Source organism: Gopherus evgoodei, chromosome 6 (genome assembly GCF_007399415.2).
Source record: "Gopherus evgoodei ecotype Sinaloan lineage chromosome 6, rGopEvg1_v1.p, whole genome shotgun sequence".
Taxonomy (NCBI): domain Eukaryota; kingdom Metazoa; phylum Chordata; order Testudines; family Testudinidae; genus Gopherus; species Gopherus evgoodei.
Genome location: NC_044327.1, coordinates 23,807,819 through 23,828,594, shown reverse-complemented (window position 1 = coordinate 23,828,594; position 20,776 = coordinate 23,807,819). Strand labels below are relative to the sequence as shown.

General features: G+C 40.6%; 1 protein-coding gene across 3 annotated transcripts in view; it reads left to right on the top strand.

The window, feature by feature from the left end:
• The window catches only part of KIAA2026 (KIAA2026 ortholog), an 88,640-nt gene that overhangs the window by 55,482 nt on the left and 12,382 nt on the right, over window positions 1–20,776 (top strand). For all 3 annotated transcript variants that reach the window (XM_030568029.1, XM_030568031.1, XM_030568030.1), the window contains one exon: window positions 10,673–10,762. In XM_030568029.1, the coding sequence (XP_030423889.1) occupies window positions 10,673–10,762 (90 nt within the window). The remainder of the gene's footprint in view (window positions 1–10,672; window positions 10,763–20,776) is intronic.

The window sequence follows — 20,776 nt, the reverse complement described above, 5'->3', positions numbered from 1 at the left end:
CTGGGATGGAGTTTGGGTGCTGGGTGCAGGCTCCAGGCTGTGGCAGGGAGTGGAGGTGCAGGCTCTGGGATGACGTTTGGAGGTGCAGGCTCTGGGCTTGTGCAAGGGGTTGGGGTGCAGGCTCTGGGAGGGAGTGTGGAGGGCTGGGATGCAGGCTCTGGGAGCAAGTTTGGGGGCAGGAGAGGGTGTGGGAGAAGGGGGTGGGGGTTCAGGCTCTGGGACAGAGTTTAGGTGCTGGGTGCAGGCTCCAAACTAGGGCAGGGGGTGGGGGTGCAGGAGGGGGTGAGGGGTGCAGGCTCTGGGAGAGAGTTTGGGTGTAGGAGTGGGGGTATGGGAAGGGAGTGGGGCTGCAGGCTCTGGGAGGGAGCTTGGGAATGGGAGGGGGTGTGGAGGGAGAGGGTGCAGGCTCTTGGAAGGCATTTGGGGGCTGGAGGGTGTGTGAAGAGAGGGGGTACAGGCCCTGGGAGGGAGTTTGGGGGCCGAAGGGTGGGGTGCAGACTCTGGGAGGGGGTGGGGGAGTGTGGCACTTACCTGGAACTCCTCGGCAGGGCAGCCCGGGAGTCTCCATGTGCTGCTACCCCCACCCCCCAGGCACTGCCCCCGCAGCTTCCCATTGGCCACAGGGACTCTTGCAGTGGGACACAGACCCATCCTGCCCAGGGGTTGTAGGGAGGGGCCGGCAGCCACATGGAGTGAGCAGGCAGGAAGCTGCTCAGCTCTGGTGCGCTGCCAGTGATGAGTGGATGCCACAGGCTGTTTTAAATGGCCTGGGGGACGCACCGGGTGGAAGGGAGGGCTGAGGGAGAGACTTGGCCTCATAGTGCTGGAGCTGGGCCCATGGTGCCCAGGCACCACGGTCCCATAGAACTTGCCACCGATACCATCTTGTTAAGTCTCTGGTTGCTTCCAAATCATTGGAAGGTCCTCAGTCCTTTGGTTAGAATGCTCCCATTAGCATAAGTAGAGGTTTGAGCAGGAAAGAGGCAAAATGGAGGTGTTTCCAGGGCCTTTTATTGCTTTTGCCAATTGAAGGGAAATCCATTGTTCTTACTGTGGAAAATTATAGGTAACAGGATGGAGTTTGGAGTCACATGGACAAGTCACATGTCCATGCATGATTTTGCTCAGTCATAGCAGAAGCCATTACTGGCACTCTAGTTAGAAGGTGTGGATGGGCGTCTTCCGTGGTCCAAGTGTTCCTTGATGAGCTGTTTAACTTGTATAGTCCCTTCAAGATGTGCAGGCTAAATACCTTGTGGGCGTTACCACAGGAGCAAACATATTTGAAATAGAGGTATACAGCCAATACTCATAACTTCAGATACAAAATGATACATGCATACAAATAGTATAATCATATTCAGCAAATGAGAACCGTTCCATAAACAGCTTACTTGACACACCTTGTATAAGATTTGTTGCAATTATGTAACAGTGGTAGCAACAATAATCTACATGGTCATATTTTAATCAGATAATGTCACAGTCACCTCTGTATGTCACTAGCTGCTTCTTGGGATTTCTTGGATTCAAGAAGTCCCTAACAGCAGAGCAGATGGAGGATAACTGCACAATGGAGGTGAAACTGTTGTGGAATGTTACAACAGCTGTGAAGTTTGATGAAGGCTGCAACAAATAGAGCATTTCCAATCATCATGGTGTCCATGCCATTAGTTTCAAGTCCTCTATCTGTCAAGGATAGTTTGGTGATGATTGTGCATCAATCTTCCCACTTTAAAGGAAGTCCCGCACAGGCATCTTCCAATTTTTTGGGAAATGACTTTTGTACAAGTCAAAAGTCCAGTGGCGATCGGCGAGTGGCGATTGGAACAGGGCAGTGAAATCTAGAAGTTCCTAGTCACAGACCGACACTGCGGTGGGTGTGTGATACAGTCATCTTGCTCGAGGACTGAGGCGGGTCGAGCATCTCAGCAGCTGCTCCCACGACTGAGCAGTCCTTTTTAGGATTCACTCTGCTCACCCCACATGGGGAGGGGTTTAGGAAAGGCACCTTAAAAATAGTCTTTCCTCTGTTTTTCCTGGCTGGATAGCCTCATCCAGCAGGATCACCACCTCAGCGGTCGAAAATGTAAGCAACTTTTCAACTTTGGAACTTGGAATGTACATACCCTGATGGACAATTCAAACAGTGACCGACCAGAGCAATGTACAGCCATTATTGCTTGTGAATTGAATCGGTTTAACATCAATATTGCTGCTTTGTCTGAAACTAGAAGAGCTGATGAAGGACAGGTGAAGGAGGAGAAAAGCGGATACACACCTACTTCTGGAAGGGAAACTCTATAGATGAACCCCGATTGCATGGAGTGGGCTTTGCTATAAAGACCAAGCCTCTGTAAGGTATCAGTTGGCATCGATGAGCGGTTTATGACGCTTCGACTGAGGCTCACCAAAAATCAACAGGCAACTATTGTGACTGCCTGTGCACCAACACTGGATGCAGATGAGAATATAAAGGAAGATTTTTATTCTCAGTTGGAAACCATTTTATTGGAGACTCCTACAGAAGACAAGATCATCCTTCTGGGGGTTTCAGTGCACATGTTGGACAAGACTCAGACCTATGGAAAGGAACTACTGAGAAAGAAGGAGTTGGCAAAAGCAATTCAAATGGAATTCTGCTCCTGACTAAGTGTACTGAACATAAACTTATTGTTACGAACACCTTTTTCTGACAAAAATGTTCAAAACATCTTAGGGACACCCACTGTCAAAGCACTGGCATCTCCTTGACTATGTCATAGTTTGTGCCTGAGATTGTAGTGACGTACTTCTCACAAGAGCAATGACGAGTGCTGATGACTGTTGGACAGATCATCGCCTTATTTGATCCACAATGGAAAGTAAGATTGCTCCCAAATGGAGGCTGCAAAAGAAGCAGGTCAGGCGCAAGCTTGAACGTTCAAGATTTGAAGGACCCTATTAAATGTGGCCGCTTCCAAGCAGTCTTAGAAGAAAAGCTTCCATCAGAGTTTCCAGAAGAAATTGAGGAACACTGGAGCCAATTGAAAGTCGTAATCATCAGTGCATGTGAGGAAATCATAGGCTGCCAAACCAGAAGACATCAGGACTGGTTTGATGAGAATGATGCTGAAATTGAGCAGCTCATCAATGAGAAGAGAATGGCATTTCGTGCTAGGCGGAACAACATAAATTGTAATATAAAGAGAGAAGCCCATGCTAAGGTGAGGAAGGAAGTACAGCATTAAACCAGAGAACTTAAGAACAAATGGTAGCCTGAGAAAGCACAAGAACTCCAATGTCTTGCGGACATCCACAATACATGTGGTATCTTTAGTGCCACCATGGCTGTTTATCGGCCAGTTTTTCATGGTATGAATCCTCTTTGCTCTAAGGACAGAACCACACTTTTGAAGGACAACAAAACCATTAATTCTCTCTGGAAAGAACATTTTGAAGATCTTAACAGTAATTCTGTGGTTGTAGATGAAGTCCTTGAGCAAATCCCTTAATGACCATTTAGGGACGAGCTCTGAGACCCTCCCAATTTGTATGAGGTCCACAATGCCACCATGCAGAAGAAAAACAACAAGGCAGCAGATCTAAATGGGATCCCTGCTGAAATCTTTAAAAACGGAGGACCAGAGTTAATTTGGCAGCTTTACATGCTTCTCCTTAAAATCTGGATAAAGGAGGAACTACCCAGTGAAATGAGGGATGCCTTGATTGTCACCCTCTTCAAGAAAGGAGATAAAGTGGATTGTGGACATAATCATGGTATCTCCCTCCTAGCCATTGCAGGCAAAGTTCTGGCGCGGATTCTTGCAACCTGCCTTCTGCCCTGTCAGAAGAAATTTTACCGGAGTCACAGAGTGGTTTCTGACCATGTCGTGGAACGGTGGATATGATCTTCACAGCACGGCAGCTGCAAGAAAAGTGTTGGGAGTAAAACCGATCACTATATATGGCTTTTATTGATCTAACTAAAGCCTCTGACTCAGTGAATTGCCGTGCTGGATTGTACTTTCTAAGATTGGATGTCCTGATAAATACATCAATGTCCTAAAATTGCTTCATGATAACATGAAAGCAACTGTTCTGAGCAGCACTGGCTCTCAGAGTGAACCTTTCATAATACAAACAGGACTGAAAACAGGGATGTATCCAACTGTGTTTGCGGCTTTTATTGTCGTCATTCTTTACCTAATTGCTGGAAAGTTTACAGGTGACGTTGAAATTGCTAACAGAATGGATGGAAAACTGTTCAGGCTTAGCAGGCTGAAAGCTAAGAGTAAGATTTCCAGAACATCTATTGTGGAGCTTCAGTATGCTGATGACAACGCAATCTTTGCCCACTTCAAACGATCTTGAATGTGTTTGCTGATGCTTACACATGTCTTGATCTCACTCTTAATATCAAGAAGACTAAAGTGCTCCATCAGCCCTCTCCAAATGAGGTATTACATGCCCCATCTATCAAAATCAAAGGAGTGGCACTGGAGAATGTCGATCATTTTCTCTACCTTGGAAATCATCTTTCATCCAAGGCAGATATTGATGCAGAAATTCAACATCACCTGAGCTGTGCCAGTGCAGCTTTTTCTCGTTTACGGCACAGAGTCTTTAAAGATCATGACATTTAAACAGACACCAAGCTTCTTGTTTATCAAGCTGTTATTCTTCCAACACTGTTGTATGGGTCAGAAACTTGGACGACCAATAGACACCACTTGAAAGTCCTTGAGAGGCACCATCAACGCTCCTTCGTAAGATTCTGAAGATCAAATGGGAAGACAGTCGCACCAATATTACTGTTCTGGAAGAAGCAAAGGCAATGATTATCAGTCAGCAATTCCACTGGACTGGTCACATTGTCTGGATGCCAGACCATTGCCTCCCAAAACAGGTCCTGTTCGCTCAGCTAAAATAAGGGTACTATAACATGGATGGACAACAGAAGCATTATAAGGACTTGCTGAAGGACACCCTAAAAAATGTAATATTGACATTGATACTTGGGACACACTTGCCCAGGATCGCTTAAATTGGAGTGAAATCCTGTGTGATGGTTCCCTGCATTTTGAACTTGCTTGCCGACAAACCGAAGAGGACGAGGTGCAGAAGAAAGGAGAGAATGGTCTCCAGTCATAGTCAACAGTCTCCTGCTGAACCTAAAAATATCTACCCTCATTGTAATAGAACTTGTGGTTCAAGATTGGCCTTATGGGTCCTCAGATGACTAATAACTCTCATGGAAGATGATCATACTCGTTACCGAGTGATCCATCATCAGTCCTCCTCCTGCATCCTCCATCCGCTAGCAAACTTGCAGCATATTTCAGTAACAGCCATACAGCAAAATCTGATAACGTCATACACGCTAATGATATATATATTTTGGCAGAAAAATGGGTTTCAGCAAATCATGAATTTTCATATAATACCTTGCATGGCATAAATATGGGGGTTCCAGGGTGCTGCTTTGAGGTACAGAGTGCCATAGTAATTGGTCAACACTTCTGAAAATCAGGCCCATATTTGTTAATCAGCCCAAATTCTTGATTCTTTATGTACATGCTTAACTTTAATGTGCATAGACTTCAGTGGAAATATTCACACCACTTAAAGTTTTAGCATATACATAAATATTTGCAGACTAGGTGCCTGAAAGACCGAAACTTTGTCTTCCGTCACCACCTGCAAAAACCATAAAGGGCACGACTTTCTTCCCACATTCTTGTTCAGAATATTTAGTAGTAGAAAGTGTGTTGTATTACGTGCTTCTCTTGAAAACCCTCCCAGCAATTAGCTATAAGGACGTGACAACATGAAGAAAAACGTAGATGTTCTGATTTCCTTAGTGGCATTTTCCCTTAAGCTGAGTGGCAAAATCTTTGAACCAGTTTAGAATGCAATATTATCACAAAAAAATGAAACATTGAATTCAGCCTACTAGACCTTCAACAACAACAAAAAGAAGGTATGTTTCTTTAAAATCTCATTCAAACAACGGATGGCTTGCTCCCATTTCAAAGTAGTATGCATAAGGAAATGTATCTTCTTTTTATTGTTTTTATATAAGTCAGTGGGCTTTATAGAGGAAGATAGAATAATATATTTTAAATCTTGTATTAAGGGGAAACAGTACATTATGATTTTACAGTCTTTTATTTTCTTCCCTAATACAGTAGAAGTTAAAGTAAAGAGTCTTGCGTTAAAGCTGCAAATGCAGGAAAATACAGAATGAAGGCTGAAAATATTTCTTAACTTGTCTCATGTTTGAAATATTGTAAATAATTTGATCCTCCATTAAGGGACCCTAAAACTATCCTTTAAATTATATTTCCCACAAAAACTGTTAAAAAATCATTGTTTTCAAAGTCAAGTACCCAAATTTAGGTAATTTCAAAATTAAAGTAGTCTGTGCAACCTTAATTCTGCCCCCTTGCACTTATGCATTATGATACAGTCTATAATTACATCATCACATACTTTTTCCCTCCGTAGAATCCTGTCATCGTTCAGTGCACTGAATTGATAGTGTTCACTGACTGAGCTGTTTTTCAATATTTTGTTGTATTGTCATTCAGTGTGTGGCCTCAGGCTTTGTTTACTGCAAATTCTTCAAATCCTGCTGTGAATACAAAATTACTGATATTTTTATGGACTCTTTAAGGCATTTATTACTATAGTATCTGAGTGCTTCACAAGCATTAACTAATTTACCTTTGCAGTACACCTGTGAGGTGAGGGGATGGTATAATCCCAATTTTACAGATGCGAAACTGAGTTACCTAGAGATTAAAATCAAAAGTATCCTCTTTGGGTGCCCAACTTTTGATCTGATTTTTCAGACAACTTAGCTTTATGTAGCCCTTTATATATTCAGAGCACATCTCCCATTAACTTCACGTGCAGCTATAAATGCTCAACATTTCTGTATATCAATCCCCAGGATCTCAATTTGGGCATCCAAGAACACACAGTTAGTGAACATCTATGAAAAGTTTGGATGCAGTGACTTGCCCAGCATCACATAAGAACTCTGCAGCAGAGGCAGGTATAGAATCCAGTTCTCCAAAGTAGTATTCATGCCTTAATCATGAGACCATCCTTTCTCTTCCTGCAATTTCTTGCCGTATTCACTGCGCACCTTCCAACTTCTGCAACAAATGAGGTAGGGGTATTACAGCCTTCTTCACTATATAACCTCTGATTCATCCTGAGAACACAGTACATCCTGTACATTGAATGATGCAGGAGTCTTGTGAAGCAGATAATATGTGATCATGGAATTAAAAACTGTATCATAGTGCATATGCACAAGGAGACTGCATAGACAATGTTAATGATGGCATTTCTTAACTTTTGAATGGTTGACTTTGCAACCTCAGTGTTCCTTAAACATAGTTTTTTGTGTGTAATTTTCTAGGTTTTTAAAAAAGCAGACTGAAAAAATAAAATTCATCAAGTGGCATCATGTTGCTATCCACATGGTTGATCAGCAGGGTTGAAACTTTTTAGATTCACACACAGGTGAAAGTAAGCTGGTACGGCGTACCAATAAGTAAATGGCCGCCAGTTCGTTAAAGTGCTGTCGCAGCAGCGCTTTAAGCACCATACTGGCAGGGCTGCTGACTGGTGGGGCGAAAGGGGCAGCTGCCCCGGGGCCCAGCAGTTTAAAAGGGCCTGGGGTTCTGGGCAGCAGCTGGAACCCCGGACCACTTAAATCACCAGCGGAGCTCTGGGCAGTGCAGGTCGGGCAGTGCTGAAGAGCTGGCTGGGGGAGTCTGGCCCGAGCCCTGCCCCTTCCACCTGAGACCCGCGCCATCTGGGAGCCCAGAGCTGACCCCCCACACACACACCTTGCCCAGGAGCCCAGCCACCCTACGTACCGGTAAGTCCCTTAAGTTATTTTCACCCCTGGATCCACAGCACAGATCTTCACTACTTGAGCTAGTATAGTAACTGGTGGTAGTAGTAGTAGGTTGTCATCCTCTATGTGGATTAGCACTAGAGGGGGATTAGATGCACACTTTGCCAATGAGTTCCACAGATATTTTCAGACAGCTGAGTAATTGTGAGACTCAGAAATCTTGGGTTCCATTCCTGGTTCTAAAGGAGAGTGCCCTCTAGTAGTCACAGACCTTTCTGCTCCTGTTCTCCCTAAGCCTGACACTTTCTGCCCCATCTCCCTCATCCAATCACTATCCCAGTCTGTTTTCTCCCCCTCCACAGCTCCTCATCCCAGAGTTCTTATCTAGCTAATCCCAGTTTCCAACTGTGGGCAACTTTTCCCTTTCCCAGTCTCTATGCTCATCCAGTTCTAACATCTGGATCTGAGTTCCAGTTATCCCTTCTCCCTCACAGTCCATCTTCCCTAGGATATCTCCTTGCCAAATTTCAAGCTGTTGCCCCCAACCATGGAAGTGCTAGAGTTTTATATAAAACAGTTGCAATAATTTGTTCAGCATTTGGCCAAACAATGTATTTTCCCTATTTTCATTTGTGGAAATGGCGGGACCATTTTTGCTGAAACTTAATCAATCAAAAAACAAACACACAAACAAACAAGCAAAAAATCATCAGCCTGAGGCAGAAACTTGGCCTGGGAAACTTCAGCCCAAATGTTTTGGCAAAGTTATAAGCAACTGAAAACAGTTTTGTAATAGAAAGAATTGAGCAACTTAAGAGTAGGTGGCGCTGCTAGCTACCTGAAGAGCATATTGTGCAAACATATATTTTTTGGTTTTTCAGTAAAAAAGGAATACTTTGAAAAAGCCTAAGAGATATTGATCATTTGCTCACTTATTCTCTATTTCTATTTTGTTTAATAAAGTTAGAGTTACTCCACTTTCTTAAAAAGACCCACTGAAGTGTGTATAAAACTTGTCTTTTGTCTGTAAAGTGCTATGGAAAGTAATTGTTGCCTGTATGCATTAGCTGTCTTTCAAACCTCAGTATCTTGCCAAAAGATTGTATACTATATTTTATTAACAAGGCTATTCTTAAATAATAGAGTTGGAGAAGGGAAGTATCAGAAACAACAACAAAAAATTGTATTGGGGGAAGGTAGGCATATGGACCCTTGGAGTCTGAAATAGTCAAATCAGCGTACATTAGATTTTATTTTAACTTGCTCCCGTGCTAAAATTTCCTGTGTTAAAATAACTGAAATCAGAGTGCACTAGAATAATTTGATGATTTTCCATAAATATTAGTAATTGTATTCTGTCATTTTTGATTTTGTGTCCTGTTATTGTTAAAAGATTTTATTATGTTTGTAATCATTAGTGAACATTTTGAAGATAGACTTAAATGGTTTTTGGTATCACTTATTTTGATATTTTAAATCCAGTGAACAACCATGCAGCATAATAGCCTTTGGAAAAAAGTTGCTGTCAGCTGATATCTCTTACTTACACACACACACACACACACACACACACACACACACACACACACACACACACACACACACACACACACACACACACACACACTCTTTCTAAAATTCAGTCATATGAATAAAAAATTTCTAGTTTTATAGTTTCTAGATTAAAAGCCTGTTGTTGACATTAGTAAACCATAATTCTTCTGCTATTTGCTCACATTGTGTTTGTACTCATAGACCTGGTCTACATTAGAAAATTAGATTGGTTTAACTACATTAGGGTGTGAATAATCCACACTAATTAGCAGCATAGCTAAAACTACCTAAATCCCCATGTAGACAGTGCAAGCTACTGCCTCTCGGGGAGGTGAGTTACCTATGCCAATGGGAGAATCCCTCCCATTGGTGTGGGTGGTATCTACAGAACCATTTCAGCAGTGCAGCTGTAGCGGCACAATCTTTTGAATGTAGACAAGCCTATAATTAATCAAGAAATTAACAGCTACATTCTGAAAGGAAATATTAAGAAAACAAGCCATCTGTTGAAGAAATTAGTAACAGTATATTATATAGGGTTACATTATACTGAGTGCTTTATTTTTGTTCAAATCATGTTACTTTGTGAAAACAGCTGTGTTATTTTGATTACCTTTCATGGGTGTCTAGTGTAAACATGTGCAACTCATTAAAATCAATGAAGTTGTGCTTCCTTACACCAAGACTGAATTTGGCCCATTGTCTTTTGTTGACTTTCTATTTTAAATGATCATTACATTTATTTACTGGTACTTTGTATAAATAAAAATAAGGTGTAATTACCTTACTAGCACAATTGCAGCTCAGTGTTAGCATGGATTCACTTGCTAAGGAATCGTTTGGAACATGCACAAAGGTATTCAGAGGCACAGTTAAAACTAGGGCAAGTTTCTTGATCTGTGTCACTCTGCACTATGAGTTTGTCTTTTAGAAAGTACCTGGATTATGATGCAGGCATTGATAAGTGGGGAAGTGTAAATTATGTAAGAACTTATGGAGACGCAGCCACCGGTATCCAAATTTCAGCTACTCCATCTGTATGTAAGCTTGAAGACTGAAGTCTGTCTAATAAGATTTTTCTCTAAAAGTTATGGGGATTTTTTCCTTGTTTGTTGTATATTAATTGCAGATATAAAGAAAAGATCAAGTGGTAAACTTAAGCATTAGAATCTGTTTTTTAGATGAGTGTTTTTTAACTTCATTGTGTGTTTTTTAAATGATGCATTACCAAGTCTTTTTTGTTTGTTTGTTTGTTTTTAGCTTATTTGCACTAATCTTGATGAACTCAGGGAACTAATCACAAAAATCGAGAATGAACTCAAAGATCTGGAGAACATTAGAAAGAAATCGGTATGTGATGTTCAAAAACTTTCTTTTGTATGGGTATAAAATTGTTCCAGTTATTTTCTGGAGCCTGTCAATTGTTAGAATGTGTCTCTTATGAGTAGTTGTACGGAAGCCTCTAGAGTTAACGCGTTAGAAAGATTTTATTTTTCATTTCCATCATATCTTTATATTAGTCTTCAGTTCACAATTACTGTCAAGAAACAGTGGAATTAATAAGTATATAGCAATCTTTAACCATTTTTTCAGCGTTTTGATTCAGTAAAGCTTGGGCAGGGCAATAGTACCTTAGACAAGAGTAGATTTATTTGTACTTATTCTTTGAGCACCTTTCCTTGGGGCCACATTCTGATACTAATTCAAAGTATAGAATCCTCACGTTTGTGGTCCTGCTTAGATTTCCAGACACACACCTGGTTACACAGGGCCCTGTAATGTAGCCACATAATGTCTACGCTGATGTCTGACTCGTCCCGTTCCACAAATGTGTAGTCAGATTCAGCTTAGCTGACTTTTGTATTTATAGTCAGTGGCTGAAGCGCTCATTCAGGGGAGGCAGTGCATCGCGATCATTTCATCTGACTTTGGAGTGGGGACTGAAGGACAGATTCATACTTAGCAGACACTAGACCACATAACTCAAGACGCTGTAGCCAAGAAGCCAAAATCAGACCCATTGGACCAAAGAATCCAGCAGATATTGGGTGTGGTGGCAAAGAGGGAGAGTTTCCCACTAAGATGAATGTTTTTGAAAGCATAAGTGGTGGAACCCATTTGTTTTCTTGAGTCTCTGGCTCAAACCCCTTCTACTACTGTGCTCCATTCTCCTTTCTGCCTCTTGATAAAAGTTTCATCTGTGACAACTGTGATCAATAGAGTTCATAAAAATGCCACAGAAATGCCTAACAATTTTAAATGACTTTGTCTCTGTATTTTAGAAGGAAAATTAGGCTATATTGCTTCAGGTGCTTGAAGACATATGTTCAGGTCACCTTAGGTTATTGATACAACAAATATTCTATTTGCAAAAAAAAAAAAAAGGTGGATTTGGTAGGTTTAGAGAAATGGAGGCGGTATTAAATGTTAACCTGGACTAAGAAAAATAATGGCTTCACTTTAAAAACTCAGAATGATGCCTGTAACAACACTCAAAGCTGCAGTCATGGACCCCATTTGAAATTATTTTGTAGCTTCAGTAGTGCGACCTGGTTTCAAGACTAATAACCTGAAAGAGGTTTTCCAGAATGGCAGAGATTAGTAATACAGAAGTAATATCTATGTACAGCAGTACAAATTAATAGCTGTATGTGTATTCTGCTGGTGTTCCTCCTATAATGGGTTATCTAATACTAGCAAGACTTTTAGAAGGGTATGTAAATATCTAAATTTTTCATAATTGCTCATTAAAATGTAACAACACCTTTATATATGCTGTGCTGGTTCTGGATACCTTTTTCTCTAAAAGAATATAGCATAAATCCTGGGGAGTACAGATACAAACAATGCACAGAGTCAGGAAAAGACTTCCATGTAAAGCTCTCTGGGGGAGGGACCATCACATTCTATACATTTGTATAGGCCTACTATAATGAGGATGTGACCTGTTTGGTCTCTGGGCACTACAGCAGTGTAAATGGTACATAAAAATAAAATAAAAATTTAGGAACATGAAAAGTCTGGGACTAAATTTAGTTTTGTTTAAAGAGGAGATTACTGAACGGAATTAATAAATAATAGCGGAAATGATGCAAAATAATGAATGCTATAGAAAAGGTAAATCATATGCTCTATTTATCCTTTTTCATTATGCAAGAATAAAAAGATATTCAGTAAAATCATTAGGCAACAAACTTAAAACTGATACAAGGAAGTAATTCTTTACAATGTGTGATTAACCTGTGGAGTTTATTGCCAGGAGATGTCATTGAAAGTAAGAGTTGATAATAAGCCACAGTTGTAACAGCCCCAGTAAATTAGATAAGAAATTTAAAAAATAGAATTGATATAAATTTTAATTCTTCAGGGCATAGGCCAGTCTCTCTCTCAGAGAAGTTAAGGGATTATCCACATGGAAACTTAGTGAGTGGCAAGCTGGGGTGTAAATCTACAGCACACTGGCCTGCTCTGCAACTAACTGGTCTTGTGGACCCTGCTGCCATGCATTAAAAAGTTCTGTATTGCGTAGGTCAAAGTGTACTCTTGGACTTCTAATATGCAGTAGCAGGATCTACTGGCAGATTAGTGCACAATAAATCTTCCTGTGGATAAACCCTAAGACTAACATTCCCATTTTGGGAGTGCTTGCCATGAAGTTTCTTGCAACTTCTCTGAAACATCTTGTTCTCGCAGAGACAGCACACTGCACTAGCTGTTCCACTGTCTGATATGGTATGGCAATTCCTATGTTATATTGCGTGTTATCACGTCTTGATAGTTAAGACCAGACTCTCTTAATTTGTTGCCCAAAAAAAGTTCAGCGGCTTTTTATATCTGATGGTCTTGGCTGAGCTGTACTCTTCTTGCGGCCTGTTTTGTTTTTCGGTCTCTCTGTGTGGCTGTCCAAAGAGTGACACTGAAACTCTTCTTGCAGGATCATTGGAAGAAGCTGAATTATCAGAGGCCTTTTTTTGGAGTTATGACCCCTTTGAAGCGACTGGAATTTCTCTCTCCTTCATGACATTCCCCCTGCTGATCCCCACTGTAGGAGTTGTATTACCTGTCACACTGAAACATTGCTGTGGGGCAGGATGTATGTCCCTCAAACCCATTGTTTTAAAACAGTGTATAAAATCTCCTACCCACAAGTCATCCCTCAGTTTCTCTCCACTAATCTGTTCTGTCATGTAATATAACTCTCTCCTTGTGTAGCTGTATTATTAAATTTAGTTAGATTTTTTTTTTTATCTTACTCTGTTAAAACTTGGTCACTGCTATAGTGTGTTGCATAGTCCATAGTTGTGTAGGTTGCTGCTTGTTGTAAATATTAGGATTTTGTCTACTAACTTCTTTTTGGTTGCAATCAATGCTGCTTGTAGGCACACAGCTATGAAATTCTGGTCTTTCAATGAAAATGCAGACAAAGATGATAGGCCTGCCATTTGAGGGGACAAAAAGGGTGTATCAGAAGGTCCAATTCTATCAGCTGCTTTTCCTCCTTAGGTGGATTCCGGTCTTACCAAGGATCTAGGGTTAGTGATCTGGAAAAGATTAAGGGCTATTGGAGGCATAAACTGTCTTTTTGTTTGGTCTCAGGGCCATCAGGTTTTCGTAATTCTGGCTAAAAAGCTAGTATTAAGATTTACCAGAGGACTTTGGTAGCCTTACCCTTATTCTTCCATTTAGGGACCATCTGTCCTCATTTTTGCCAGATATGGAAATATTTCTTAAGACCAGTGAGTCCTTGAGTTTATATGATGATGGGAGGAGCACGCCCTCTAGTTCAAAACCAGCTTCTTCACCTCTAAGAGATTTTTTTCATGAGAGACTATCAGAAGAAGTTAACTTCTTAGAAACTGCAGAGTTGACGCTAGAGCCTAGCTAGGCCAGGGATTTTTATTCCTGATATTTAGTCATTCCAGACTTCTTTTTTCACACTTACATACTTCATACATACATTCATACATCTTCCTTCTCCTTGCTGCTTGGGCACTAACAACAGGAGGATTCAGAACACAGGAGAGACAGTACTCCTACTCTCAGTTCCTCTGCCCAGCACCACAGGGGATCCCTAGAGCCACGATTAGCAATTACTAGGAATGTCCTGCTCAGCCCCTGCAGCTCTAGAAAGAAACATGCTCAATGAATGTATTGGATTAGTGAATGTGCTGTTCTGTCAGCACTTAGGAACCGTGAGGAGATGGAGCGTGCACAGTACAGAGTAAATCTTCAGAGAATTTAGTTGCTAAGCTAACATACTTCTGAGCACATGCAAACTGCAGTTTTTAGAGTTTAGTCGATTGGTCAAATTTGGGTGGATTTTCACAGGAATAGCAAATAAGCATATCCTTGATACACCTCTACCCCGATATAACGCAACCCAATATACCCTGAATTTGGATATAATGCGGTAAAGCAGTGCTCCGGGGGGAGGGGCTGTGCAGTCTGGTGGATCAAAGCAAGTTCGATATAACGCAGTAAGATTATTTTGGCTCCCGAGGACAGTGTTATATCGAGGTAGAGGTGCACTAAGGTAACTCTGCTGCCAAGTTTCAGATCCCTGCTCCAAAACATGGAGGTGCCAGAGCCTCTTAAATAAACAGTTGAAAGATTACTTTAACATAGGAAAAACTGCATATTTTCCTCAGATCTCATTTTCTGAAATGGCTAAGCAGTTTTATCTGAAATTTTCAAGACAGGTCAGCCTGAGGTAGACTTGTGGGCATGGAAAATTTCAGCCCTTATGGTTTTAAGTTTTACAAAATTGTAAGCAACTGAAAATAGGTTTGTATAATGGAAAGTGATGTGCAACCTTTATTTAGCTATCAGTGTTGCTATCAGCTGTGCCTGCAATAATGAAAATAATGGACCTATTGAAAAAGTTTTTGACTCATTCTGTGTCTGGATGTATCAAGCAACTTGATCCTAGACTCCCCTGTACAATTTAATATCTTTTGCTTTAGTCGTGGGTAGTGTTCTTCCATCAAAAAAACTGTGCAGAAGAGGATCAATCTCCTGATTACTGCTAGATTTGTAGCAGCCTAATGGCATAGATCACAGATGTTCAACATGTAGCCCTTGAGGATGACCTGTTAAGAAGAAAATGTGTATTTGATCATGAACTGAAAATGAGCTACGCCATTCATTTTTAAACTGGAATTGAATCAGCCCCATCGCTGCATCCTGCCAAATTGCCTTGCACCACTTTCCTTGCTGCCCCAGCCCTTCATAGCAGTACCTCTGATATGAGCTGGGTGCTTCCTGAGCAGGTACTGTCCTTTCCCTGCTGCAGCTAGTCAGTAGCTTCCCTGCTAGCTTACCTGTTGCATTGCAGGGAATAAATCTGGCTAATCCATTGCTTGCTTGCTTTCTGGGCTGTGGGAGTCAAAGAGATACAGGTAAAGGAACTTGAACAAATCTGCTTGAGCTTAGGGGAGTATCTAGTGAAGGATGGTGGCTCCTCTTCCCCATACAGGTCAGGGCAGCCCCAGAGAAGGTAAAAAGAGGAGACGCTGAAAACTATCAACCAGGTACAGCTCCCTGATTTTCTTATGGCTGCTTTTGACTCATGCTAGCTGGCAATATCTTCTAGGAGGAGCTGTACGCCAGCTAGGGATAGTTCCAGCCGTTTCTTCTTCTCACTTCCAACACACGCTTTGTGCCAGGGGCTGTAAAAAGGGAGGCGTAGGAGTTGGCTATGCTAACTGTAGCTCCAGGGGAATCTCCAGGTTGAGGCTAATGTGTGGTTTCTCCTCGCTTTTTCTACCTGAATGGTATAAAGGGAGTAGAATAAGGCAGAGTATCTGCCTCAAAATATTGATTTTGGCTGCTTGAGCTTTCAGAAACTGTTTGTTCCTCAGGATGAAAAGGATGGATATGACTGATGTAGATTTTGTGATTTTACTTTGGCCAGTTAATGTAAAGCATGTGGTGTTCAGGATTCCAGTCCATTTACAGTAACTAGTTTCTGTCCAGAAGAGAGGACTGGGACAAGTAGAAACACTGGATTTCCTATGTCTCTGACTCCAGCAACAGGCCAGTGTATTATCACACTTATACATGGAACATTTAAGTAACTAAATTTACACAGAGGAAAACATTCCATTTTGTAATGGACTTGCTATCACTCGTTGAAATTCTTAGAATCTGAAATAATTGATTGGGGTCCTATCACAATTTTAGTGAATTCACTGAAGCTCCCTAACTGATAAACTTAAGAAGCCTATAGAGTCTTCTCATTCAGCACCCATGGAAGCCTAATTGTTGCTTGTTTTTTATGAATATGTGGTAAGAATATTTTTGTTGTCTCTTAGTTTCATTCTCTTTGACTTACTTTTGTGAGTAGTGTATTCCATGTTAGGTCATAAAATTTGTAACCTACAAAACACAGTTGTTCAATGTAGTTATAGCAGGTTCTCATTTTGATAAACCTCCTGATTGTGGTACATGTTGCTGGTGATACGTACACAAAGCTTTGAGACCCACTACCATAAGGAGTTGCCTGTTATATTTCTTAATTTTCTTCTGTATTTGTAAGACTTAAAAGATAGGTAATGCTATTGCCTGAGATAAATATGGAAAAGTAAATAGTTGGAAAGGTGAATGGACCTTTATTCCTTTATGGCAGGCTGTAACAAAGTGAAAAATAAGTTGATCTGCTGACGAAGTAGAACCACAATAGGCAAAATCTAGGCTTGCTTTTGGGTTACGCTGGGGTGGAGAGTAAGGGATTTTGTTTCATCTTAATATACAGGGATTTATACATGCAACTCACTTTCCCTTAGAATAAAAAAAATCTGTAAAAATTGTTACACCTTTTGAAACATTTTATTTTCACCTACATCTAGACTCTGGCTTACTACAGCCAGCTAGCTTCTCTCTGCCCTGCCACTTCTTCCTCTGTAATAGCTGTAACGTCTTGACTAATGTTATCTCTACTTTCTGGCCTCCCTGTGTCTGTACACCACTTCTCCCTCCTCCAGTCTTTCCATGGTAGTGTTGTCAAGGAACAAGAGTTTCAAAAAATTGGAACCTAAAGTGAGACGTGTAAATTTATATTTACATACCTAGGAGTGGCCTGATTTTGTAAACTTCTCAGAACCTAGACTTTTTCATTGTAGGATCAGTGGGAAGCTATTGGATGCTTAGCACTTTGGAAAATGAGGTCATTTATGAGGGGCCTAAATATGAATGAATAAGTCAAATCTTAGGTTCCAGTTTTTGAAATGGAGTCCAAAATAATTTTCTTCTTCTACTGCTCTGACTATATTTCCACCTATTTCCTCTTTCAGATTGCTTTCATAGGCCCATCAATTTCAAGATACTTGTCCCCATTTTCAAGGCTCTGTATATTTTTGCCCTAGCCTTCAGTTTTTTCTTAAAACACCTGTAATGCCTCTTCCTTCCCTGTATTTAACCCAAGTTTTTTTTCCTAACTGCTCCGTTTGGCTCCTTCTCATACAGTTTTGTGTATTCTTTCATGCTTTCTCTTTGTTGGAGCAGCTTTCCAGTGAATATTTTCCAAAAGCCATCCTCAGTCAACTCCTGACTACCTACTTGTTGTCTGAACCGTTCCAGCTGTAAAAGCCACATACTACTCTGAGTGTTCTGCATTTTAGTTTTCTGCATTGTATTGATTCATGCCTTTATACTGTGAAATATTTACGATAGAGATGCTGTTATTTGTTCAACTTCTTCTAAAGTGCCTTATATATCTGAAGGTATATTAATCTTCAGAAGTAGGTAAGGCAACATCAGCAGTAGTTATAAAATATCTAACATCCAAACATCAGCAGTAGTTATAAAATATCTAACTTTTCTTTAAAATATTGGCATGAAATGATGTAGGGAAATGTTTGGTTATCAGCAGTTAAGAGGGTGGAAGATTCAACTAACTGGAAGGGAATTTGACGGGATTGTTAGTATCCATAAAGAAAAACCCTGTAAATCTTCAAGAGATGGCATATAGTATGTGTTGTAATGTGTTAAGAGAATGAATGTTGGTAAAAACCAGGAACTTCTTTTGACAGAGAGCAACAAATGACTAGTCCAGTGTTGAAGAATCTTACTGTCTCAGGTTAGTTTATAACAGTGGCTCTCAATCAGAAGTGTGTAGAAGTCTTCCTGGGGGTACATCAACTCATCTAGATATTTGCCTAGTTTTACCATAACCTACATAAAAAGCACTAGAAAAGTCCATACAAACTAAAATTTCATATGACAATGACTTGTTTATACTGCGCGATATACGGTACACTGAAATCTAAGTACAATATTTATATTCCAATTGATTTATTTTGTAATTATATGGTAAAAATGAGAAAGTAAGCAAATTTTCAGTGATAGTGTGTTGTGACACTTCTTTGTATTTTGGTATTCGATTTTGTGAGCAAGTAGTTTTTAAGTGAGGTGAAACTTGGGGGTATGCCAGACAAATCAGATTCTTGAAAGGTGTACAGGAGTATGGAAAGGTTGAGAGCCACTGGTTTATAAAATTTACAGAGGTCATACTGAGAGTAGAAAAAATGTCTGCTATTTTTGAATTAAGCTTTCCCAAATTGTCTTTAAAAAATAAGATGCTATAAATTAACTAATTAAATGATAGTTTGTTTCATTAAGGGAAAGTAGAACACTTGGCTGAATGGTCTGACAATATCTCTCTGATTAGGCTTATTGTAATAAAGACTAAACCACAAAATGGAGACATTGTCAGCAGCTAGGAGTCTATTGCTAATTTGCTTTCCTTTTGTGATGCCTCAGTATTTTGATAACAGAAACAAGATATCTTTATTTTCATTGATACTATTTTTCAAGACCCATTTCTGAAAGAAAAGTGCTGATGTAATCTGTTGTATTTTGCACAATTCTGAAAGTGTATCAGCTTGTTAATCTTTCATGATAAAACATAATTGGCAGTAGTTGTTTAAGGATTTAGTATAGCAAAGCTCTAATGCAACTGTTCTCAAACTGGGGGTTGGGACCCCAAAGTCAGTCACAACCCTAATTTAATGGGGTTGCCAAGGCTGGTGTTAGACTTGCTGAGATCTGAGGCTGAAGCTAAAAACTGAGTCCCACCATCTGGGGCCAAAGCCCAAGGGCTTCGGCACGGGGTGGCAGGGCTCAGGTTACAGAACCTCCGACTGGGGTCGAAGCCTTAGGGCTCTCCCCCCCAGCCCTGGGTGATGGGGCTTGGGTGTTGCCCCTCCCACCCCCACAGGGGGGAATCAGGCTTTGACATCCCTCCCCCCATGGCCTGGCGTCGTGTAGTAATTTTTGTTGTCAGAAGTGGGTCATGGTGCAATGAAGTTTGAGAACCCCTGGACATATAGCTCTATCTTCACAGAGGAGATCACTGTTGAGGTTTGGTAGTTCCAGATTGTCCAGCAATCACTTTGTTGGTAGTTGTATTCTTCTCAGGATTCTGTTATGTGGAAAATGTTGTTGTAACTAACCAGGTAAAATTGAGATGTACCACTGGTAAGGAAAAGAATAGTTAACCATTAGGTGAGGATCTACAGAAGTTTTTTATAGTCTGGCACATTTGCCTACTAAGATAATACTTGAGCACTAAGAGAATACACAAGCCCTAAGAGAAACAAATTATTACTCATTTTGTATTAGAAATTGTCTTATTTTCCGTTAAAGGAAGTAGTATTAATATTAGTATACAGCCACTGAAAGGCTGGGCCTCATTTTTGGGAACAGCTTGGTTTTCTTAACTCTCCCTGCACATCTTGAAGTCCCAACCAGATATTTTTAAAGAAACATATTGAGCTGAAGTCTGATAATTTCTCTACCAGTTCCATAGCCACAGAAGAAATTCTTAACTATATAATTGATGCAGAGATATGCAATGAGTTTTTTAGAAGTTCTACTTTCTGAATATGAAAGACAGTTCACAGATTTTCCTTTGTTTCCACTCCTGTTCCTCAGATGACAACTAAAGCCACGTATTTTGTACATATTCTTTATTCGGAAATTATGTTGCAGAAGTTAAAATGCATCTCATTGACCTGCAGCCACTTTTGTTGTTAACTAAAATGGAAGCACCTGTGTTTTATATTTTGAATGTCCCCATAAGGTTAAATCCTGCATTTTATTCACTCAGAATACCTACTGAATCCAGTGGGACTGAGTAAGAATCATTGTAGGATTTCTCCCATAACTAAGATAAGAAGGACATTCAAAACATTTTGAACTTAAAAGTTACCAATTTTTTTCTTTAGGTGTCTGATGTCCAAAGCAGCTGCAGTTCACCAGCTCCCTCTCCGTGTAACATCACTAGAACACGCTAGACTGGTGATGTCACACATTCCACCGAACCCCGCTGCAGAATGGAGCAGGCCTATAAGGGTAAGGTAAGTT